Source organism: Primulina tabacum, unplaced genomic scaffold (assembly GCF_025594145.1).
Source record: "Primulina tabacum isolate GXHZ01 unplaced genomic scaffold, ASM2559414v2 Contig847, whole genome shotgun sequence".
NCBI lineage: Eukaryota > Viridiplantae > Streptophyta > Magnoliopsida > Lamiales > Gesneriaceae > Primulina > Primulina tabacum.
The window spans coordinates 14,074-40,141 of record NW_027459945.1 but is presented as its reverse complement, the minus strand read 5'-3'; the positions used below and the strand labels follow the sequence as shown (position 1 = coordinate 40,141).

General features: G+C 38.6%; 1 protein-coding gene across 1 annotated transcript; it reads right to left on the bottom strand.

The window, feature by feature from the left end:
- Positions 1-24,444: 24,444 nt before the first annotated feature.
- On the bottom strand, positions 24,445-25,743 carry LOC142535169 (BURP domain protein USPL1-like). Its single transcript, XM_075641707.1, is given in 3 exon segments — positions 24,445-25,346; positions 25,348-25,490; positions 25,586-25,743. Coding segments are annotated over 2 exon segments (747 nt in total). The 5' UTR covers positions 25,429-25,490; positions 25,586-25,743; the 3' UTR covers positions 24,445-24,680.
- Between the last annotated feature and the right edge of the window lie 325 nt (positions 25,744-26,068).

Below are 26,068 nucleotides of genomic sequence, written 5' to 3'. Positions count from 1 at the left end.
GCCGAATTTAGAGTATCTTGTTTTTGCTTTGTTGTTGTTATTGCTTAGACATTGTTTAGTGGAATATCTTTCAATTTTAAGGTGTAGAGATCGTTTTCAAGTTTTCCAGTACCAATTAAACATTCATTCTTGTAAATTTTGCACACCTTTGCAAAATAAACAAGAAAAACCATCTTCATCAAGCATAGAAATGGAAACAATGTTTTTCACCAAATCTGGTACAAACAAAACATCTCTTAAAATTAACTTAAAATCATTGTTCAAAAGCAAGTAAACATCTCCTACGGCCTTGGCAGCAACTCTTGCTCCATTGCCCATCCTCAAGAAGGTCTCACCTTCCCTAAGTCTCCTACTTCTTCCCATCACCTGCAAATCATTACAGAGATGTGAGCTACAGCCGGTATCCAATACCCAAGAAGTAGAGTTAATTGAAATGTTTACTTCAATATAGAACATACCGTTTCTAGAACTCTTCTGGGCAAGATATTCCCTGCAGTTACGCCTCCAAGGTCCAGGCTTCTTGCAGTGATAACATACATCAGCAGTGTTGTCAGCCTTAACTGGTGTGGCTGCCACAGCGGGACTCGGAGTCTTCCTCTTCAAGGGCACGTTCTTCTTGGGACGTTGGAAAGAATGCTCCTTTCCCTTCCCATGTGGACCATTCTTTGCACCAGATGAAGAACCCACATAAAGAACCGGCTTCTCTTTCTTGATGGTGGACTCAAAGGTCACAAGCATGTTCGCCATCTCCTCAAGGGTCGGCTCCATCTTGTTCATATTGAAATTCACCACAAAAGGATCAAATGAGCTAGGCAGTGACAAGAGCAACACATCGGTGGTCAATTCCGAAGGCAACATCAGATCCATGCCAACGAGCTTATCCACAAGCTCAATCATCTTTAGGCCATGCTCATGGACAGAAGCCTCATCTCGCATGCGTAAAGTGATTAGCTCCTTGAGGGTAGCATGCCTAAGAGGCCGTGTTTGCTCACCAATGAGCTCCTTGAGATGCAAATGAATGTCAGCGGCACTCTTTGCATCCTCAAAACGCCTCTACAGCTCATCATTCATAGAAGCCTGCATATAACACTTGGCTTTCAAGTCATGGTCACACCAATCCTTGAAGTCTGCAATTCCTCACGAGTGCAGCTAGTCAGTCGGAGCCTCAACAGGGGGCGACTCAGTAAGTGTATATGCATTCTTTTCCGAATTCAAGACAATTTTCAGGTTTCTTAGCTAAGTGAGGTAATTAGGTCAGGTTAATATGTGTTTTTCGAGTATTACAGATAGCGGATTGCGAATCGAAGACATTGTCAAAAATTGTACTGAAAAGTAAAACAGATAAATGTTAATGACTATTTTAAAATATTTAGTAAGATATAAAATATGGATTTTTACATTATAAATTTTCGCTTCCATTGTTTTTACATTTTTCACTACCCTCTAGTGAAAACGGGAAACTCCTTTCCTCAGTAGGTACGCAAGGTCCAATTAGGGAATTATGATCCCGAATAATATCAGCCAATCACAATTCCTAAAAGGTAGTTTCCAATTGCATCTCCATGCAACCCTCTTCGTAAACTTTTTTCTCACGTTTGATTAGGACCCAATAATATGACGTCGTTCATCTTTATGTGTCAAGCCTTAACCATCGATGTTGAACCTTAATGGACGGTCGCCATGAGTTCCCTCAATAATATGAGCCGAAATCATGGGTGTTCCACGTAGTTCACATCACCATGTCAATGGATGTCACAGCTTTCCGGTGTCTAGGGCCCTCCCAATAATATGAGCCGAGCCCCGAACATGGGTAGCGTTCATCATGCACCCATTGTCGATGGAAGACATGGAAATTATAAACAACTTTATAATTCTCTTTTTCGGGCTTGATATTAATTTTGAATCTTATTCAAAATGGGGGTTTTTAATTTTTAAAGGTATCATCATTAATTTTATTTAAAAGCTCGCCATGTTTGATCGTATGTTTGCCGTATTCATGCAACTTTTTTATTATCATAATAATAACGCACATACTCATTATTTATAACATATCATGCATATATTATAAACAGTAAACAAAACAATGATGATCAATCGCCCCAAAACTAATAGCTCGTGTGAGCTGAACACGGGCCTAGGTCCAATCCTAGGGAAATACATGGGAAGCAAATGCAACTATTACATTAGCCTCCAATATTTACACGTCTTCGATCTTCATAATTATCAAGGCAACCATCTTCCAATCTTGATCTTCCATTATACTAATACTTCGAAATAAATATATATGGCAAATAGGGATACATCTCATGGGGTGGGAACGGGCCATAAACCGAGCCTACTTTAAATTTGATAATTATTACAATCATTCAACACAAAATATCCTAGCATACACCTAGCAAATTGGGCTTGGGCTTTTGATCATCCTTCATGCATAATATCACATATCATACACTATCAATTAATTATCACAATAATTAATTGATACAATATTATATATCTTGATCCAGTCACTAACCGCCACTATTATAAACTAAATTAACAAAGTATACAAACTCCTTTGTCTACTTTCTAATTAATTTATTTATAACCGAATTTCTTGTAAATCACAATTTACTATAAATAATTAAAGTCCAACTTCAATTATTTATTTCATGAGAAAAAATGTACAACTTTTGTAAATTTAAACTTAAGGGCCCAAAAATCATTTTTCACCAAAAACATTTTGGCCCATTTAAATTTCACAAATTATGTTAGTCATCTAATGGCCCAACAACTTCAAGGCCCATGACACTTTGATATTCCAAAACACTTTTGGAAACACTAGTCGTCATCGCCGTTGCCGGAGCTCCGTCGCCGGATTCCGGCCAACATACCCAAAATTTTTATTTTTTTTATTAAAACAAGGGGCTGTTTGGGCAGCCCCTCGGGTTGCCCTTGCTGCCCGAAACGGCCAGCCCCACGGGCTGCCCGAGCTGCCTGAAATGGGCAGCAACTTGCTGCCCAAAATTGGCCCCAAACTGGCCTCGATTTTGTTGCAAAAAATCATCTCATGCGGTTAGAAATCGACCTCAATATAATATTATATATATGATACACAAAATAGTATCCATAGCTTTTGATACCACTTGAAAGGGGATCGGTTAAGGTGCCCGAAATGCGCAACGGAAGTTTCAAAATAATTTATAAGGGCAAAAAACCGAGCACCCTAATCCTATAATGTGTAGCAAATATGAAAACAACAAAATATCATACACAGTGTGTTTTGAGAAATTACCTATCAATCTCTTGAGATTGATGATGACTCCAACTTAGTTGTCAAACAACTAAGCTCTTCAAGGATGACAATCTACAGGCTTTCTTTTGAGCACTCCTTGCTCAAAAATTTAGCCCACCACTTGCAAGCAAGAACCCCTATAATTTTGCACTAGAAAAATTAAAGGATTTTTCAATGAGAAGTGTTTTCTTTCCTCAACAATTGAAGAAGAAATTTTTGGAGAATTTTTGAGAGAGTAATTTCGGCCAAGTCCTTGTGGGAGAGAAAGGAGAAAGACTTTTCTTGGTTGTGGAAAAAGTTAAAGAAAAAAGTTGCATGTGCATGCCATGCAATTAACTCAAAAGTTGTCTCCAACCATTCATCTTCCAAGGATGCATTTTACTTGGGCTTGTAAAAATTACAAGGCCCATGGACTTTTATTTAAATGTCTCAAACACATTTGAGACCATTTAACCTTTACTTGATTTGATTCAAACCCACTAGTTTAATAAATATTTCTAATTGGGCTCTACAAGGCCCAATGTTGTTTAATTAATGCAACACTTGAATTAATTTAATTATTTGAACTCTACTAGGTCCACTAGTATTTATTTAATTCAACACTTGATTTAATTTAATTTAATTTAATCCATAATAATGTTTATGAAAATCACAATTTTCAAATACATTATTTGTTTGGCCAACTTTAAATTTCCAACTTTTAATTTAGGAAGACTTCCTCAAATTAAAAGTTACATTCTCCTTATAGAGGTCATACTTCTATTTTATTTATGCTTATAAACTCCTTTATAAGCCGTTCAACACATTGAACTATTTTAACTTCTCAACGGGATCTAGAAAGCTAGCACTTGTGTGGCTCTCAATGGTTCATTGATACAACTAGCCGTGGGTTCACATCTCTATGTGATTCGGGACTAAACATGTCCTTATATGAGCATACCACAATTGCTCCATTCTTATTTATCAACTCCTTGATAATAAGAACGTCAAAACTCAAGTCTGATAGTACTCAACCAATAATGTTAAACGTCTAGCAGCATCGCTTACATGATTTCCTAGGTATCAAATGATAGTGCCTGCAAGAACCATTCTTTTATGGTTAGCGTACAGTACGGTCCCTTCATCTCATATATCCCGATCGATTCGACAACCATTGGTATATCGAGAGTTGTCAATGAATCGATACTATGTGTCATGTCGTAGTTGCATCGAAGGTGTAATCTATGAAACCCCTTTCATAATTACCACCATACTCTGATCAGAGATTTCATACTACATATACTTGAGATCACATAGGATATCCATTCTCGAAGGTAAGCGGTGAATCCCCGACTACAATGCATCGACTCCTATATGTTTCGACAAAACACCCAACCTTGCCACCTGATGACCCCATGAGAGTCGGTAAACAAGTCAAAGTGCAATGCTAGCATATAGAGTCTCAATGTTGTCCCGAGTCATAAGGACTAATGGTGTACAACCATAAACTAGGACGTTTCCACTCGATAAGTGAGAACCACTTGGAAAGTCCTTTATGGAGGGTTGTTCAGTGCACTCTACAAGTAGCACCTATCTGCATGTTCGGACATCACAATGTTCCCTACCAATGAAACATTGTACTCACATCGCAGATACTAGTCTCGAACTCGAGCGGCCTATATTATTCACAGCGGCAGCTGAATCGACTAGTAACTGTTTAGAATATACAGTATTGCAAATATGAGTTTCATGATACTCATCATATGAGCATCTCATATTCTTTCTACTATTTGTAAATTCAAGGACTTTATCTATGCAACTAGCATGGGTATACAGATAAAGATGTGCCAAAACAATAATTTCAAATATTATTAAAATAAAGATTGTTCATACATAGAGTTTAAACATGAACCCTCGGCCAACACTTGGCTCGACGGGCACCTACTCTAACAACATGTCATCCGAGAAGTTCATTAAAGTGAAGAAGGAGATTGGGACGCAAGAAGCTCCAAAATCAGTCAAAACAGTAAAAAAGATAGCTCAGAAAAAGACAATCAAAAAGAAACTGATTGTCAGTGATATTGATTAAGAGAGAACTCCATCTCTTAAAATCACGAAGAAACCAAGAAGTCTCAAAACCAAATCGGCAGCTGTTTTGGAAACAATCCCAACTGAGAGATTGATACTGACTGGAGCTGAACAACAAATCAGCGCCATACCTTTGAGGGCAGTTCCAGTCGAGTCTTCAAATGAAGGTCAGTCACCATCTCCAGCTGATCTATCTCAGAAGATTATCACTAAATCTGGTAATAAGAAAAAACAAGCAGGAGTTAAAGCTCCATTGATCACCATCACTGCTCCAACTACTCTGCCATTTGCCAGACCAAAAGGAGTAGTCATCAGGGAGACGGTGGATACAACTGAAACTGAACTGTGCATATCTCATGTCCTAACTGACCCAAAAGGAAAAGGCCCAATGATTGAAGAGCCCCGACCAACAAACACAATTCAAACTCATATCGACCTAATATGGAAAGTGGTCAATGAGTTTTCTGAATCAAAACTCAAGACTTACAATGAATGGGTCAGATTCAGAACTGAAGTTTTTGCGAAGCAACTACAGAAGAAATTAATTTTGAATAAATTTGTTGCTTTAGAAGCTGTAGTGTTGAAGGTAGTTAAAGCTACCTCAATTGTTCAAGCACTGTAAAGAAAGACATATTTCTTTGATCTGGTGCGTGTCAAGAAACTCGCTCAACTGATCGCTCAGCTGCGCCTAAATTATGATCCAACCAGTCCCACTACTTTCAATGAAAAAGCGGTTCATGATCAACTGAACACATTTCTAAGATCACTATAGATGAAGATCAAGAGTTGGGAAATGGATCAAGAATTGAATATTCCAACGTATGCTCAAAGTCCTTCATCTGAAGAGCTAGCTGTACCAACAGTTCATCAACCAGAGCCATCACAAGAACCAGTTACTGAATCAACTGAGCCAGTTACTGCTCCTTCCTCAAAGGATGTTCAACCATCATCTTCAGCTCCTCAATCTTCTACTGCAGACCTTCAGCTCTGCACCGATGCTGAGTTATCATTGGCAAACATAGACGAAGTCAGACAATCAGTCGCCATTGATATCCAGCTGAACATTATAACTAAAGAAGCAGCTGAATAACCAAGCTTAACTGCACAACCAGCCTCAGCGGCTACTTTACAACAAATCCAAGAACCAGTTTAGTCGACTGCCACGACTGAACAAGCAGTTCTGCTTGAATCTATAGTGGCTCAGTTGCACCAAGAATCAACTGAAGAAGCAACTGCAGTATCAGCTGACCCACCAACTGATGAACCAAATACAGTGTCAACTGATAAACAAAATGATGAGCCCTCCAGCTCACCTGCTGCTCAGATTCTCATTTCTCCTCCAGAACTACAACAGGAAACAATATTAGAAGATGAATCAGAAATGGTTACTGTTGCGACTGAATCAAATGAAAGAGCATTGGAAATATTTAATCAAGAAGACAAGTAGCAGGAACCTGAATCATCTGAAACTTTATCTCCTAATGATGTACCAACGGCCAATGAATCTATGATCAAAGAAATTCAGTCCAACCTTCACAATGTGATCTCATCCATTTCTGACATCAAATCAACTCAGCTGCTGCACACATTAAAAATTGATTCTATAAAGGAGAATACTTTCAAAAGTTTACAACAAGTCACGAAGGACATTACCTCACTTTTTCTCCAAATAGATCAGTTGAAGAAGGACCGAGTGACGATATAATCTCATTTCCAAGCTCAAGAAGTGTTCACTAACCGTATGGATTTTCTCTAGAACGTGGTCACAAAAAGAATAGATTTGCTGCAAGAACATATAGTGCACACCTTATCAAATGTCACTACGGAAGTCCGTTCTTTATCCAGCAGGGTTGACAGATTTGACTAAAAAAGGGAAGAAGAAAAAGAAGAAGATCAGCAGACGCAATCAGAGAAGAGACTTAGTCAACTGACTGATCAAGGACCAGCTGATAAAAGAGCAAAGAAATAAAGAGATCCAGATAAGTTAGAAGACAGTCTCTATATTCTTATTCAGTTGAAGAGTTTGGCAGATTTTGAAGTATATTTTTGTCAGCAGAAGATTCTTTTATTCTTTCATTCTTTGTACGAATAAGTACATTGAAAGAGTTGATTAATAAAAGATTATTTTATCTAAAAAATATTCAGCTTGATCAGTTCACATTTTCTAAGTTTTGTCAAACACCAAAAAGGGATAAATTGTTGGAAACTTAATTTCGGAATTTTGACAAACCAATCGTATAAAGATTGAACAAACTGATCAAGAAAACTGAAAAGATCTGATCTAAAAATACGCAAACTATTGGTTGCCTAACTGAAGAATTGTGCGCAGCTAAGGTAACTGAACTAAGCTAACTGAACTATGTAGTGGACTGACTGATCATTATTACTACAATCAGTTGAGAGTTTTCATCTAATTCCATCTGCTGTGTCAAACTGATAAAATATTTTGACACGTCATCTTTTAAGGAATGCAACTATCAATCGACAGCTGTACAAAGGCAAACTGCAACATGTAGTGGAAACGCCGAGTTTCAGCAATGCTACAGTGTCCGTTTGTCAGTAGGATATTGACGTGGCTAACAACGGATAGAAAGATTCAAACGTATTCATTGTTACCGTTGGAAGAAAAGCTTATAAATAGCCGAGAAGAGCAGTTGAGAAATAGAAGAAATAATCTACCTAGTTGTTATTCTCACAAGCTTTCTGTTCATATTCAAGAGATTTCAAAAGCTCACACTTAGCACACACATTCATTGCATTCAAGGTTATACATTGATCGTACAAGCACAAACACTTATTGGTGTAATATTCGATCTTATAGAGATCAATTGTGCTAAGTAGTTTTAGATCAGTTGAGAACTGATAAACTGTATTAGAAATGAGAGTTTCAGTTTGGAAGTGTCCAAAACTTAAGGGGGTCTGAACAAATCTTGTATTGATCAAATTCTTTTAGTGAATTTCCTATTTCTAGATAGAAGGGTGACGTAGGAGTGATTGAAATACCCGAGCATCCATAAATCTCGTGACTCTTAATTCCAATTTTATTCAATCTGTCAAGCAATTTATTTCCGCACTCTCATTACTTAACTAATTGACATCGGCATAACAAGATTCCCGAGTTCAGCTTATCGCTAAACTGACTCATTATTTTAAAAGTAGATAAAATTGTGGAGTGTTTATTCAACCCCTCTTCTAAATACTCTTTCACAAACCAACCGATCCTATCAATCTCCCTGCCCTTGCCAATGAAACATGGCGTTTAGATCCCAGATACTAGTCTCGAGCTCGAGCAACCTTTATCCTTGTTTTAGGTGATTGATTGGATTAAGAACCTGTTTAAAATATACGGTACACTTCATGATGAATTTCATGATCTTACGTTGCGACGAAGACCTAATGGTACCTATTGTATATTCAAGGACTTTATCTATGCATCTTGCATGGCTATACAGATAAAGTGTAATGTCATAATCGAATAAAATCAAAAAATATTATAAAAATAGATTGTTTTACATTGTAATCAATAAAAGTCCAAGCCACGAGTTGGCTTGTCGGACACCTACTCTAACATACTCAAATTTTTAACAATATATTAAACATTTTAATAGTTCTAATAAAGACAATTATAAGTCCCACAAAAATGCATCTCAATTTTTTGTATAAAAAAATATTGATAATTACAAGGACTAGAGCGTAACCAAAAAATTTTAACTTTGTGAGAAAATTTGTTTTGAAATACATAATACATTTATGGATCATATTTGTAAAATTTTTGTATCTCAGAAGCCACATTTTCAAGAATTTACCATCAGTTGTACCTTTGGCACCATTAAAGAAATAAAACACATACAAGAAGAGGCCGAAATAATAGATACCGAACTTTCTTCCACAAGTTGCATGTAAACAATAATTCCTTAAAATTATCAACTAACTGTTTACAACAAGAAAGTGTGTCGTCTCCTGTTGTGATTCGTGTTCTCTCGTGCCCAAATGCAGCGGAAGTTTTAAAATTTTTATTTTATTTTGACAATCAAAATATTTGGACACTCGTATGGTTTGTATTGAATAAACATTCATAAGGTGTTAAAATATATACCTTTAGTGAATTAATTCAATCGGCTCCAACTATTCCGGTATTTGTGGATATAGCTGTCGTTGAATTTCCTTACGAACTTTCTTCAAGATTTCATTTTTTTATTTTTCGAACCTGGTCTATGACTAGAAGATTAGTTTCTCTTCTAACTTGCACTAGAAAATTAAATAAGATTTTATGTTGAGATCAAAAATTAAATGCGCCACAGAAATCTCTAAAATTCTAGGAGTGGAGGTCGGAAATTGGAGAGGATAAGGGAAGGCCTTTTTCGAAAATATGGTGTCATGTGTGGCTAGGGTTTAAGTCTCCTACTTAAAATAGCCTTCATGACCTAGTTACCATAATATAATATTTGAGCCTCTTAATTAACATTAATGTGTTTGATTAATTAATTGGACTAGTACAACTAGTTTAATTAATTAATCAAAGTCCATTAAGAACTTTAATTATTTAGTATGTTTGACTTGTACTCCTACAAGCTCATTAAACATACTTCCCACTGTATTTAATTTAATATTTAATAAACTCAACTTTTGATTTTAATAATTTAAATTCCCAAATCTTATAAATTCGACTTCTTGAATTTATTCTCTCCAAATTTGATAAATTCATAAATTCAACTTCTTGAATTTAATATCTCATAAATTCAACTCTTTGAATTTATTTTCTCAAATTTTAATTATAATAAATTCAACTTCTTGAATTTACTATATCATAATTTTATATAAATTCAACTATTTGTGATTCAGGACATAATCATTTATTCGGGCATAACCTAATTTGCCACATTCTATTTATCAACAATTGATCATTAGAATGTCAGAAATCATATTTCTGATTAGACCCATCGAATCATGGTAATAACTTTGAGTTGCATCACCCCATAATTCCTTAGGTATCACTGATAGTGCCCGAAAGAACCAATCTGTTATGATTAACGTACAATACGGTCCCTTAATCTCATATATCACGATGGAATCCACAACCATTAATTCATCGAGGGTTTCATAAGTATTCGATAACTCTATGATACATCTTTGAGACTAAATAGTGGCATCGCATATACAATTGGAGAACTTATTCTCTAACGTACATCTCATGCTCTGGCCAGAGCTTCCATGCACTATTATTTCATCATATCATACAGGATATTCACACCCGTATGTGAGCGATGAATCCCAACTACAATGCACTGGCTCCTACATGTGTCGCAACCGTACCCAATCTCGCCACCTGATGACCCTCCTGGAGTCGGTAAACGAGTCAAATAACAGCCCTAGCATATATAGCCTCAGTGTTGTCTCGGGTCGTAAGAACTAATGGTGTACAATCATAACCACAGACTTATACTCTCGATAAATGATAATCACTTGGAATGTCCTAGGGAGAGCAGTTCGGTATAATCATCATATGACTACCCATCTACATGTTTGGACATCTCTATGCTCTTACCAAGAAACATGATACACAACATCACAGATACTAGTCTCGAGTTCAAGCGACCTTTATATATGTTTTAGGTAGCTGAATCGACTATGAACGAATTTAGATTATACAGTATTTACAAACGAGTTTCAACATCGAATTACGATTATTTTGTATTAAAGTAAAATCAAGATCTTTATCTATGTTGATACATGGGTATACAGATAAAAAAATAACAAACCATAAAATAACGAATTATATTAAAATAAATATTGTTTATTACAACATAGTCAATAAATTTTCAAGCCAACAGTTGGCTTACAGGATATCTACTCTAACATCTCCAACATATATAACTTTTGAAACCCGAATAAAGAAATGAGGAGTCAGATTTTTATTAACTGTTTCCGAAGATGAGATCACCTTGTTATGAAGAGTCGCTGAAGGAACGCATTGTGTGTTCAAATCTGCATGAAAAAAATGAAAATCAGTGAACAGATGAACATAACTCTATTTGTGAAAGCACAAAATAAAATATAAAATGTAGTGCCCAAATTCAGTACACGTATAACCCATGCATTTATTTAATTAGTAAATCATTTAATTAATTTTAAAATGAGTTTTAAGCCATGCATGATTTATTTGAATGCATTATTTTAAATTATTTATGTTTGTGTGATGCACGTTAAAATGTTTTTCGAGTTTCATGTTTCAGGCGTTCATTCGAAGCGGAATTGAGGAAAAGACCCGGTGACGATTTCTGGCAATTTAAAAATGTGATATTTTATTTTAAGTTATGGATGGGCATTTTAAATAAAGTTATTTAGCTTAGCATTTTTAAAGCCTAATTTACGTATGTAGTTGTTTAAGAGTTTAAAACTTTTAAAATTAGCCTTTTGGTGTGTGTTATTTTAAATTAAGAGTTTGTTTAAAATTTAGTGTGTTTTATTCCAATTAGGGGATTATATTTAAAAAGGGTGTAGATATAGTATTTTATTTAATTTATTAATTGAGTAACATTTTAACTAGCATTTCAATTAGCATTTTATTAGTATGTTAATTATTTAATTAAGCCAAATTTTAATCCCCTAATCTAGCCAAACACACATACTGCACGTCAAACACACAACACACACACACTTTTATTTTTCACATTTTTAAAAGAAAGAAAACTAGGGTTCTTGGAGGAGAAAGCTGCCGCCCCCTTTTCCAATAATTTTCCAGCGAGTTTCGTGTATTTTGTGGCAAGAAAATCGTTGCACAATCGTCCCGGATCAGCCTCGCTTCTATCTCCGCTTTGGTGACGTCGTTCGGTATTTTTATATATCAAAAGGCACGTATATTCTGTTCTTGATGCATCGATCATGTCATATTATGCGTGCGTTGTTATTTATGCGTAAAACCATGTGTGCGACGTGTAGAAGTTCGAGCAATTGTGTTGGGATCACTTTTGAAACCATTTTAGGAATCAAAAATCACGTTTTACTGTTCTGGTTGAAACTGCGAATTTTCAGTCGAGATTTTGAGAAAACTTTCAACTAGAAAATTGTATACTTTTTGATGCCTTCGATTTGATATAAAATTCGAGATTTTTGGGTGAAAATTGAGTGAGTTATGGTATTTTTCGTGAGACTGCTCAAACCGTGAATTCCAGAAAATTTTGTTATTGATGCGTTTCTTGAAGTTTTATGTTGCAGGCTTCGTTGGGGATCAACGAGCGATTGTTGCTGCGTCTAGGTATGATTTTTATGATGTTGGGTTGGTATTTGGATGACCGTTCGTGTCGTTAGGCACCAGGTTGAATCAAAAGTCGTAGGAAGAATAATGGTGACGAATTTCAGGTCGTGTCTTTGTTGTTGTTGATTGCTGCTCCTGGGAACAATTTTAATGGCTTACTTGGGTTGGTACAATGCCGTAGCGTACAAGGATGTGTCTCGGGGTATCGATCCGTGGTCATTTGGTTTGGTTGGGGAGAAGGAAACATCACACTAAGTTTTGCACGCAGGTTTCGTCGTTCAGTGTCAAGCCGGACCCGTACACGGATCCTGACACGGGGTCTGTGCCTTTGTTATTCCTTCAGTGTCGTTTTTGCGAGTCAGCACGGACCCCTACACGGATGAGGGCACGGGGTCCGTGCCTTTGTGTTTCACTCGATATATGTTTGCAGTGCCTACACGGATGTTTACCCGGACCTCTCCACGGGGTCCGTGCCTTTGTTCCTTCAGGAGTGTCATTTTTCCACACCTACACGGACCCTTACCCGGACCTAGAGACGGGGTCCGTGCCTTCTTCTTCTTCACGCACATAACTTAGCGAACCTACACGGACCCGGGGCCAGACCTGGGCACGGGGTCCGTGTACCTTCAGTTTTGGGTTAAATTCTTTTATCACTTAAGGTTCGGTTCGAGGTTTTAAGCTATGGTTTAATACGATGTTTTACAAGGTCGAGTCATGGGAAAATCTAAAACGTCCCAAGGGATAGAATGAGCATGTGAGTAAGCATGATTTCGAAGTCTAAGTTATGCAATTTAGGTATGAAATTTCATGTCATTATGTGCAGCAACGGCCCCAGTCGGAGTCCAACGAACCCCACAACGCCAAGTAAGTATGTGTGACGTGCAAGTAAATATTTTAAGTTTTTGAGGTATGCTAAATATCTTGTGACCAAATTATGTTTAGGATTGGAAAGCGTTAAATTATGAACGGGGACCAATCCACCCGTTAAATTATGAACGGGTTAGATCGAGGTTTGAAAGCGTTAAATTATGAACGGGGACCAACCAGCCCGTTAAATTATGAACGGGGATCTCATGTATGTGGCAGTGGATACGTCCCTGTCAGCCCAGTACTATGGTTTGTCTGATCAGGCATTTATTATGTTATGGGTCATTTGCTTTGAAACATGTCTCTACGCAAAATGATGAAGTTATGTATGTTCTAGTATGCAGTATCTTTATGTTAAGTTTTCACGTTATGGCACGTCTATGTTACGTATGTATGTTCAAGTTTTAGTACGCAAATTAAAGTTCAAGTATGTATGTTCTATTTTAAAATTGCATGCGGTTTTATTATGTGGTACTCGCTATTTCCCAGTTTATGCGTGTTGAGTCTTTAGACTCACTAGACTTGATCGATGCAGGTGAGTATGTTGATGAGGAGGAGACAGGAGGTGGCGACCAAGGGGCAGGCTTGGACTTAGCGGGAGGCTAACCCGAGGACCGCAATGTTTATGTTTTTATGCAAATGTTAATTTATTCTGATTTCATGTTTTGAGGGAAACACTTTGAGCAAACCTTTTGCGAGCGAATTTTATTGTAGTATTTTGAACAACCATGTCTTATGTGGGGGACTTGGTTGGGATATTTTATGGCAGACTTTGAAGGTTATTTTATGTTTAAGAAAATTTTAAATTTTTTCGCAAATTTTGAGTATGAAAAGTACGGTACCTTACAGTTGATATCAGAGCGGTGTTCTTGTAAAGGGTTACGCCTACCGCCAGCCGCAAGAAGCTCACGAGGTCACACCTCAAGTCTGTAAGTTTTAAAGTTTCAAAAATTTATGCTACGTAGTGTGCATTGAGCCATGATTTCAGCATGTTCATGTTTAAGTTCAAATTTCGGGCATCGTATGTCATTTATATCATATTCATGCATGCTAAGTTTACGTGTTGGATAATTCATTGGAACAGTATGCCTCCTAGACGTATGATTAACCAGGAAGGTAGGGAGGAGGACAGAGAGCCTCGAGATGAGGGAAGAGCCAATCCTCCACCACAACCTCCAGATATGCAGGCGCAGATGCTTGCTGGTATGACGCAATTCTTCGCACAGTTTGCGAGGAACCAGACTGCTGTAGGCCCCGAGGAGAGGCCTAGACCAGAGGCATTATATGAGAGGTTCAGGAGGATGAGTCCGAAGGAGTTTTCGGGTACTACTGACCCGATGGTAGCTGAGGGATGGATCAAGTCCATCGAGGTAATATTTGACATTATGGAGCTGACTGACGCTGAAAGGGTCAGATGTGCTACATTTTTGCTGTCAAGGGATGCTAGATTATGGTGGGAGAGTGCATCAGTGGCAGTAAACTTGCGAACTCTGTCGTGGAACGGATTCAAAGAGGTGTTCTACGCCGTACTTCACTGAAGAAGTACGCTCTCGTCTGACCAGGGAATTTTGACCCTGAGACAGGGAGACAGCAGTGTGGAAGATTTTGTTAGAAAGTTTGAGAGGGGGTGTTACTTCGTACCCCTCATTGCGAATGATGCCCAAGCAAAACTGAGGCATTTCATTGATGGACTGCGGCCGATCTTGCGCCGTGATGTGAGAGTAGCCAGCCCTACTTTGTATGTCGTCGCAGTATCTAGAGCTTTAGCGGCAGAGCAGGACCAAAGAGACATTGAGGCTGACAGGTAGAGCAAGAGGCCCTATCAAGAGCCGCAACACCAGCAGCAGCAGCATCAGAGGCCCCAATTCAAGAAACCGTATCAGGGGCCGCTAGGGAAGAAGCCGTATCATGGACCATCAAAGGGCAAGGGTCCAATTCAGCAGCAGGGGGCGCCTCAGAAGCCCGTTGCTTACCCAGTGTGTCATAAATGCAACCGCCACCACCCTGGGCAGTGCTTATATGGATCAGGCAAGTGCTTCAAGTGTGGAGCTAGCGACCACATGCTGAAGGAGTGCCCGCAGTGGAAGCAACCGACTCAAGGGAGAGTTTTCGCCATGCATGCTCAGGAGGCGAACCCAGACACTACACTACTGACCGGTAACCTTTTCTACCTAATCTCAGTATTATTTTGCCATGCCTGTGGAAACTTGCTTGGGATTATTAGCGTGCCAGTAATATTTTATGTGACATAGGATATGGAGTTCTGTTATGCTTTAGGTTACTGTTTGTATGTTGGGGATATAAGTTTTGTGTGGTGCTAACGTATCTCAGGAAACATTTTTGTTAAGAGATTATCCACAACTTCACTGATAGACTCAGGGGCCACTCACTCCTTCATATCGGAGACATTTGCTAATCATTTGGACCTCAAGTCCCTTGGCCTAGACGTGAACTTTTCAGTGACAGTCCCATCAGGGGAAGAGCTGTTAGCTACCAGTGTGGTCAGAGACATCGATCTAGAACTACATGGCCACCTAGTATATGCCGATTAAATCCTATTGCCGATGCCAAAATTCGACATCATATTGGGAATGGACTGGCTGACTAAGAACAGAGTTCTTATCGACTTTCAGAAGAGGTCAGTGTTAGTCAGACCATTGGGCATGGAGCAGTTTCTTTTTGAGCCATCCAGGTGGAGGAGTTTCCCGCGTATGATCTCTTGCATGCAGGCACGGAGACTCATTTCGAAGGGATATCAGGCCTTCTTGGCCAGCGTTATCTCAGCACCGGACGTGCCAACTCCTTCTATTCAGGGGTGCCAGTAGTCAGGGATTTCCTAGACGTCTTTCCAGACGACGTCGCAGGCCTTCCACCAGATAGAGAGGTGGAGTTTGCAATCGATCTCATGCCAGGCACAGTGCCAATCTCTAAGGCACCGTACAGATTAGCTCCAGCAGAGATGTTAGAACTTAAGCAGCAGATTCAGGAGCTCTTAGACAAGGAGTTTATCCGCTCGAGTTTCTCACCTTGGGACGCACTAGTGCTCTTTGTGAAAAAGAAAGACGGAAGCATGAGACTGTGCATCGATTACCGTGAGCTGAACAAGGTAACGATCAAGAATAAGTACCCGTTGCCTAGAATCGAAGACTTGTTTGATCAGTTACAGGGAGCTACCGTGTTCTCTAAGATAGATCTTCGATCAGGGTATCATCAGCTGAAAGTGAAGGATGCAGATGTTCACAAGACAGCTTTCAGGACCAGATATGGGCATTACGAATTCTTGGTGATGCCGTTTCGATTGACAAATGCTCCAGCTGTTTTCATGGACCTCATGAACCAAGTATTTCAGCCGTTCCTCGACCAGTTCGTCATAGTATTCATTGACGATATTCTTATATACTCGAAGAGCCATGAGGAGCACAGCCAGCACTTGAGGACAGTTTTACAGACCTTGCAGAGCCGTAAGTTGTTTGCAAAGTTTAGTAAGTGCGGATTTTGGCTGCAGAAAGTTGCATTTTTGGGTCATATATTATCTAGCAGTGGAATCGAGGTGGATCCAGCGAAAGTAGAAGCTGTCAAAGAATGGGTTGAGCCAAAGAACGCATCAGAAATCCGCAGTTTTTTGGGTTTAGCCGGTTACTACCGTAGGTTCATTCGGGGATTTTAATCCATAGCAGTGCCACTCACTTCCCTGACCAAGAAGAATGCTAAATTTGTGTGGTGTGATGAGTGTCAGAAGAGCTTTGATACGTTGAAGCAAACTCTTATTTCTGCGCCGGTGCTAGCCATGCCGTCAGGGCAAGGAGATTTCGTATTATATACCGATGCATCTAAGCTCGGGTTAGGCGCAGTATTGATGCAGCAGGGTCGGGTCATAGCTTATGCTTCCAGGCAGTTGAAGGTGCACGAGAAGAATTACCCGACTCACGACCTGGAGTTAGCCGTCGTTGTCTTCGCACTGAAAATTTGGATACACTACCTATACGGCGAGAAATGCCAGATTTTCACCGATCATAAGAGTCTCAAATATTTCTTCACGCAGAAAGAGTTGAATATGAGACAGAGACGGTGGTTGGAACTTGTGAAAGATTACAACTGCGAATTTAGCTACCATCCGGGAAAGGCTAATGTTGTCGCAGACGCATTGAGCAGGAAAGTGGCAGTTGTAGCTCAGTTATCAGTGCAGAGACCTCTTCAGTCTGAGATTCAGAAGTTTGGTCTAGAGATTTATCGTGAGGGCAGAGCCCCTAGGCTGTCTAATCTGACAGTCCCATCTGATTTGCTAGACCGTATTCGAGCAGGACAGTCTTCAGATGAGCAGCTACAGAAATGGAGACTGAAAGATGAAGCCAAGGGCAGTGTTCTTTACACAGTGACAGACGGCATTGTGAGATACAGAGGTAGAATGTGGGTGCCTAGTGGTGAATCGATCAGACAGGATATTTTGACAGAGGCACACGCATCTCCGTATTCTATCGATCCGGGAGGTATCAAGATGTATAAGGACCTTTCCTTGCCTTCCATCAACCGTGGTTGCATGTTGATCGCTACCTGCGGACAGTGTCTGGCTCATATTATTGGGGAGGCCTGTACGCCGGAAAGCTGTGACTTCCACCGGACATATGATGTGAATTGAGTGGAACTCCCATGACTTCGGCTCATATTATTGGGGGAACTAATGGCGACCGTCTACTACATTTCAATATTGATGGGTTGGTTTGACACGCGAAAATAAACGACGTCATATTATTGGGTCGTTATTAAACGTGAGGCAAAACACGCGGAGGTTGCATAGGGATGCAATTGGACTCTACCTTTTAGAAATTATAATTGGCTGATATTATTCGGGATTATAATTGGCTAATTGGACTCTACGTGCCTACTAAGGAAATACGATTTCCCTTTTCATCAGAGGGTGGTGGAAATGTCAAAATAGTAGGAGGGTAATTTATAAATTGAAATCCATATTTTATATCTTAAAATTATTTTAAAATAATCAGCAACAATTATTCTGTTTCCATATCAGTATATTTTTCGATTTCGTCACATAATCCAATTTTGTTATTAACAAGCTAACCGAATCTAATTTTCAAGATTGGTTGGGAAAATTGTTCTGAATTCGGAGAAAATGGCATAAACACTAATGTCAGTCCTGCTGAACTGACAAAGCATGCAAGATGGTAGGACCATAGTATGCAAGCTAAAGTGTAACATGCTTGCTTTTACGTCAAATGAACTGTAGGGACAGTTTGAGGAAATTTTGAATGCTGCTGACATTCGAATGCTCGTGCAAGAGTTACATGGTGCATGAAACTATGCACACCACTTTCAAGGAGCTCATGACTACACGCACGCAAGACAGGGCTTTGGCCCATGAGCGTGGTGTACGTATGACTGGGCTTGCTAAGAATGTGGTGGGCCTGGAATATGTGATTCCTAACGAGTTACTAGATAACATCAATTTGTTGTCTTTCTCTTCCTCATTTGACGGGGTTATGGTGAATTGAATAAGATAGATGATAGCCTTGATGAGCTAGTCAATACGCTTATAACTTATAAGATCACCATAAAACATGAAATTATTGTTTTTCTTATGGGCATTTCGTCAGACGAAAATGGCCCACAAGGTAAGGGAAAGAAATGTTCTGACCCTCACAAGAAAAACAATCTCAATAAGAGGCAAACTCTGAAAGACACTTAAAAGGCCTACAAAGCCCGATAAGTCAGAACATATTTATTTCACTGCAAGAAGTCCGGACATAAGAAATTATATGCGCCAGAAATGTTCTGGGAATGATAAGTGAATGTCCGAGTAAACATGATTTCAACAACAAACAAAAGAAGTTAGATGATCCAAATCCCACACAAATATGGCACGCTAGACTAGGTCATATTTCCCAAAGAAGGATGCACAAGCTAGTGGGAGAAGGCATGTTTGACTTGTCAGACATAAATTCTCTACATGCTTGTAAGTCCTGTCTAAAAGGAAAAATGACTAAGACTCCATTCAATGGAAACGTGGAACGTGCACATGGTCTACTGGATTTGATCCACACAGACGTTTGTGGCCCGCTAAGTGTTAGCACAAAATATGGGCAATCCTACTTCATTACCTTTACTGATGACCATTCGATGTATGGGTGTGTTTATTTGATAAAACACAAATCTGAAGCATTTGAAAAGTTCAAAGAATTCAGATCTAAAGTAGAAAATCAGCAAGAAAGAAGTATTAAGGCATTTCGATCTGATCGAGGTGGAGAATACTTAAGTGCTGAATTTTTGGGTTATCTAAAAGAGAATGAGATTCTCTCACAGTGGACTCCACCAGCAACACCACAATTGAATGGTGTTTCTGAACGTCATAAGCGAACCTTGTTGGACATAGTTCTATCAATGATGAGATTCACTAAATCGCCTACATCGTTATGGGGCTTTGCGCTTGAAACTGCGGCAATGTTGTTGAATAATGTCTATACTAAAACAGTGGATAAAACACCATATGAGATATGGATGAGAAAAACTCCCAAATATTCTTACGAGAGAACATGGAGATGTCTTGCTTACGTGAAGCAGACAGTGGGAGACAAATTGGATAGTAGATCCACTTTGTGCTACTTTGTAGGATATCCAAAGAATTTTGTTGGGTATTATTTCTATCGTCCCAATGAAGCAAAAATGTTTGTTTAAAAAAAAAATGCCACCTTTTTTTGGAAAAGTAATTTCTATTAGATAGAAAAAGGCAAGATGATGGAACTTGAAAAAATTCAAGATACTCCCTCAACTATAGTAGTTGAACCTAATCTCCAACAACCAGTAGTTGAAGTACAAGCTCCTAGGAGGTCTGATAGTGTTATTAGACCACCTGCTAGATATATGCTTCTTCATGAACAAGACCATGATGAGTCTTGTGTTGGATATGATCCAATGAACTTTAAGGAAGCAATATCTGATACTGATTCAACCAAATGGCTTGAAGCCATGCAGTCAAAAATGGACTCTATGTATTCAAACCAAGTCTGGACATTGGTGGATCAACCTGATGGAATCGTTCCTATAGGGTGCAAATGGATCTACAAAAGAAAGCTTGGGGCGAAAGGGAAGGTAGTGACCTTCAAAGCAAGACTGCTTCGAAAAAGTTTATACTCAAAGGCAAGGAGTTGTCTATGAGAAAACTTTTTCACCAGTTGTTATGTTTAAGTCAATTAGAATACTACTAGCCATAGCAACATAGTATGACTATGAGATATGGCAAATGAATGTAAAGACTGCATTCCTCAATGGAGACATAAAAAAAAAAAGAAATTTATATGTCTCAACCTGAAGGATACACATCAGTAGGAAGTGAGCATAAGGTATGCAAATTTCAGAGATCAATATATGGTCTCAAGCAGGAGTCAAGGAGTTGGAACTTCAGATTTCATAGCACTATCAAAGAGTTTGGTTTTGCTAAGAATCCTGAGGAACCGTGCGTGTACAAGAAGGTTAGTGGGAGTGTAGTGATATTCCTAGTACTTTATGTTGATTATATCCTGCTCATTGGGAATGATGTGGGATTATTGCAATCAACTAAAGTTTGGTTGGCCTGAAAATTCTCCATGAAAGACATGGGTGAAGCATCCTACGTTTTGGGAATACAAATCTATAGAGATAGATCAAATTCGAACTCACCCAAGCCACTTATATCGATACCATTATAAAACGATTCTCTATGGAAGAGTCCAAGAGAGGATACTTACCAATGTGTCATGGTATTACTCTATCTAAAGCTTTGTGTCCCAAAACTGATGAAGAGATAGAGACGATGACACGTATTCCATATGCGTCAGCTATTGGTAGTATCATGTATGGTATGATATCGACACGTCCTAATGTTGCCTACGTTATGAGTGTTACAAGCAGATATAAGGCGAACCCTGGTCCAATGCATTGGAAGGCCGTGAAAGATATTCTTAAGTACTTGAGAAGGACTAAGAACTTGTTCATGGTCTATGGGGTGGAGAATTGAAATTGGAATGCTACACGGATTCTAGCTTCCAATGTGATGTAGATTATTCGAAATCGACCTCTGGCTTTGTATTCATGCTATATGGTGCGGCTGTCTTTTGGAAAGGTTCCAAGCAAGACACCATTGCGGATTCCACCACTGAAGTCAAATATATTGTTGCATCTGATGCAGCCAAAGAGGCAGTTTGGATGAGGAATTTTGTTCAAGAGTTGGGCATTATTCCTAATTGAGTTGATCCAGTCCCGTTGTACTGGGACAACACTGGTGCCACTGCGCAAGCAAAGGAACCAAGGTCTCATCAGCGATCCAAATATTACTGAGGAAGTTCCACATCATACGGGAGATTGTGGGAAGAGGAGACATATCAGTCGAAAGACTCCCCTCTGCAGATAATGTTACTGATCCACTTACATAGCCCTTGCCAGGACCATTGTTTGAAAAGCATCGCGAAACAATGGGATTGAGGGTAGTTGGCTCTAGGGCAAGTGGGAGATTGTTAGAGTAGATGCCCTGCAAGCCAACGGTTGGCTAGGGATTTTATTGACTCAGTTGTAATAAACAATCTTTATTTTAATATAATTTAACTTTTTATGGTCTTGTTATACTTTATCTGTACACCCATGCAAACAGCATAGATAAAGTCCTTGATTATGCTTTAATATAAATGAATCGTAATTCGATGTTGAAACTCATTTGTAAACACTTGCATATTCTAAATTCGTTCCTAGTCGATTCAGCCGCCTAAAACAGGGATAAAGGCCGCTTGAGCTCGAGACTAGCATCTGTGATGTTGTGTACTGCGTTTCTTGGTAAGGGCATAGAGATGTCCAAACATACAGATGGGTAGTCATATGATGATTATACCGAACAACCCTCTCTCGGACTTTCCAAGTTGTTATCATTCATCAAGAGGATAAGTCCGTGGTTATGATTGTACACCATTAATCCTTACGGACCCGGGACAACACTGAGGCTCTATATGCTAGGGCTGTGCTTTGACTCGTTTACCGGCTCCAGGAGAGTCATCAGGTGGCGAGGTTAAGTATAGTTGCGACACATATAGGAGCCAGTGCATTGTAGTCGGGGATTCACCGCTCACCTGCGGGTGTGGATATCCTATGTGATCTAATGAAATAATAGTGCATGGAATCTCTGGCCAGAGTATGAGATGTACGTTGGAGAAGGAGTTCTCCAATAGTACACGTGATGCCACTATTATAGTTATCACATAGTTATCGAATTAATATGCAACCCTCGATGAACCAATGGTTGCAGATTCGATCGGGATATATGAGATGAAGGGACCGTACTGTACGTTAATCATAATCTGCTGGTTCTTGCAGGCACTATCAGTGATACATAGGGGATCATGGGGTGATGCTACTAGACACTCTTACCATGATCCGATCGGTGCAATCAGAAATGAGTTCTGACATTCTTGATCAAGGCGTTGATGAAAAGAATGGGGCTAACTAGGGTAAGCCCGGATAAAGGATTATGTCCTGAATCACAAAGAGTTGTGAACCCACGGCTAGCTGTATCCCTGAACCATTGAGGGTTACACAAGCACTGGATCGTTTGTTCCCGTTGAGAGAATAAATTCAATGAGTTGAATTTATATTATGATATAGTAAATTCAAGGAGTTGAATTTATGATAATTAAATTTTGAGAAAATAAATTCAAGGAGTTGAATTTATAAGATAGTAAATTCAAGAAGTTGAATTTATGAAATTTGGAGAGAATAAATTCAAGGAGTTGAATTTATAAAATTTGAGGATTTAATTTATTAAACTCAAAAGTTGAGTTTATTAAATATTAAATTTTGGAGGTGGTAAATTCAAGGACTTGAATTGTAATATTAAATTCAAATGTTGAATTTATAATATATTTAATTTATTAAGCTCAAAGGTTGAGTTTATTAAATATAAATTAAATATGATGGGATATATGTTTTATGGGCTTGTAGGAGTACAAGTCCAACATATTAAATGATTAAAGTTCTTAATGGACTTTAATATAATTAATTAAACTAGATTGACTAGTGCATTTAATTAACAAAGCCCATTGGATTTAATTAAGGGACCTAAATCCATAATTATGAAATTTAGGTTAAAAGCTCTTGTTTTTAATATATAAATAAAAAGAAAAGATAGCCTCCATCTCTCCCAAGGATGATACATGAAAATCACTTCAAAAATTCTAAAAATATTTTTGACCATTTTTCAAGAGAAAAAAATTTGAGTCATCTCTCAAATTTTTGATCTCAACGTAAAAACTTCTTTCAAATATTCTAGTGCTATTTGAAAGAGGAACAAATCTTCTGGTCGTGGACCTGATTAGAAGAATTGAAGAAAGTTCGTAGGGATTTTCATCAAGAGCTATCTCCGCTAACCCGGAATAGTTGGAGCCGTGTGATTTAATCACCAAAGGTATAAAATTCTAACGCCCTATGAATGTTTGTTAAAATCATACGAGCGTCCAAACATATTTTGATTGTCAAAATAAATAAAAATTTTAAAACTTCCGCTGCGTTTGGGCGTGTAGAAAACCGGGATCCAACATGTATGTATATATATATATATCTATATATATATATAGACAAAAAACTTGTGTGAGACGGTCTCACAGATCGTATTTTGTGAGACAGATATCTTATTTGGGTCATCCATGAAAAAATATTACTTTTTATGCTAAAAGTATTAATTTTTATTGTGAATATCGCTAGAGTCGACGCGTCTCACAGATAAAGATTCATGAGACCGTCTCACAAGAGACATACTCATAAATATAAGGTGATTTTGATGAATTTGAAAAATGCATATCTCCTTCACTATGTTATTAATATCTATTTTTCGAGTTTCTATCGAAATCAAAAGCAATATTAATTATTTGTGAAGTTATAACTCATTGATTAAGAATGTTACGAAAAATGATACAAAAAAAAAATTTTAAATTTGAACGATCCAATATATCATATCTCCAACAATCCCGCACACTAGTTTATCAACAAGGGAGGCATCAACTGTTATAATCTACTACAACTTCATATACAAGCATGCTGAATACATAGAAGCCCCAGTGACACAATAATTTAGAAATCAAAGCTTCAATAATTAATGGTTTGGCAATTTCATTGGCATTTTCTCATTATTCACTTGCAAAAGTTTGCACATATTTGGGGGGACATTGTCATGTAATAACTGGTCCAAGATCAACTCGACTTAGGAATAAATACAAGACTATCGACCGGGAAGAAATGGCACACAGGCGCCGCACCCGGCCTAGTTTTCAGAACCCGAAAGCCGGCATGCTTCGGATCCCACTGCGAGGTATCCATATGGCAGATCGCCCCAGCTTCCACTTTTCCACCGTCGTCCCCTTCCACCAGGACCTTGTAAAGCAAGTCGTCTCCCACCTGAGCATGGCAGTAGAAAACCGCGTAAGGGTACGGCAATCTGTGGCATGAAACTAGTTCCGAAGCCGGAATCTCTGACGGGTTTTCATGGACTGTGTAGTTCTGCAAAGTGGAGATCGATTCATTCAGGTACTCGGTATTCAATACCTTGAACTTCGAACCGGGCCCGAACACGGAGTTAACGAAATCCAACATGGATTCTAGAGAAGTGGCGCAGATTTTAGTCTCGCCTCTGATCGGTTTAGCTTCACAGTGGTGAAGCGTCATCTTCATGGCTTTGGCTTGTTTGGAATCCGATGGGAAAGAGAAAAATTCGAGAATTTCGGGGAATTGGGCTGTGGAGAAAGGAATGGAGCCGGATTCCTCCCTGGAAAGAAAACGGGGAGAAGCTGACGGGGGATCTTTTCTTGGAAAATAGATGGGGATCCTTTTCCCGATCACGAGATCATCGTGGTGAAAAAAACACGTTCATCTCAGGATCCACGCCTTGATTTTCGACCCGTGATTGAAGATGGTTATCTCCATGATCCGTCGCAGCTCTCATGGGATCAAAAGTACATATTTGTGCAAATCTTTCACGTGTGCTTCGGATAATTGGAGACAGCGCTGCAAAAGAGTTTCAGTAAAATTCATGAAACAGGTAAGAATTTGGCCTGGAATCTGAGAATCAGCCATGAAATAATAATGATTTTATATATTACCTGAAGCGAAAGCAGGGAACAGAGGAGGAAGATGAGCGAACCGAACAGGGAAGCCATGTCTTCTGTAATTTCCTGAAGCTCTTTTGCAATTCTGAGTAGTCTTTACTTTATGTTCTGGATTTTGAGAGAGAGATGTTTTCTCGTGAAAGTCAACTAAAAAATATATGGCCAGTGGAAAGAGGACATGAGGGATGACACCAATATAGAATTTAATTCTTTTAAAGATTATTTATTTTATTATTTTATCGCAAAAAAAAAATCGTCTCATTAATCATTTTTATGAGATATATCTCCTGTCTAATCCAAATCATGAAAAATATTATTTTTTATGTCAAAAATATTATTTTTCATTCCAAATATAGACTCGTCTCACGGAAATAAATATATGATCCGGACTGATAATGATTTTAATTAAAATCGATGGTTTCGGTTTTGGAAGCGATGATTTCGATTTCGATGGGAGATGAAGTCGAGATTGACCGG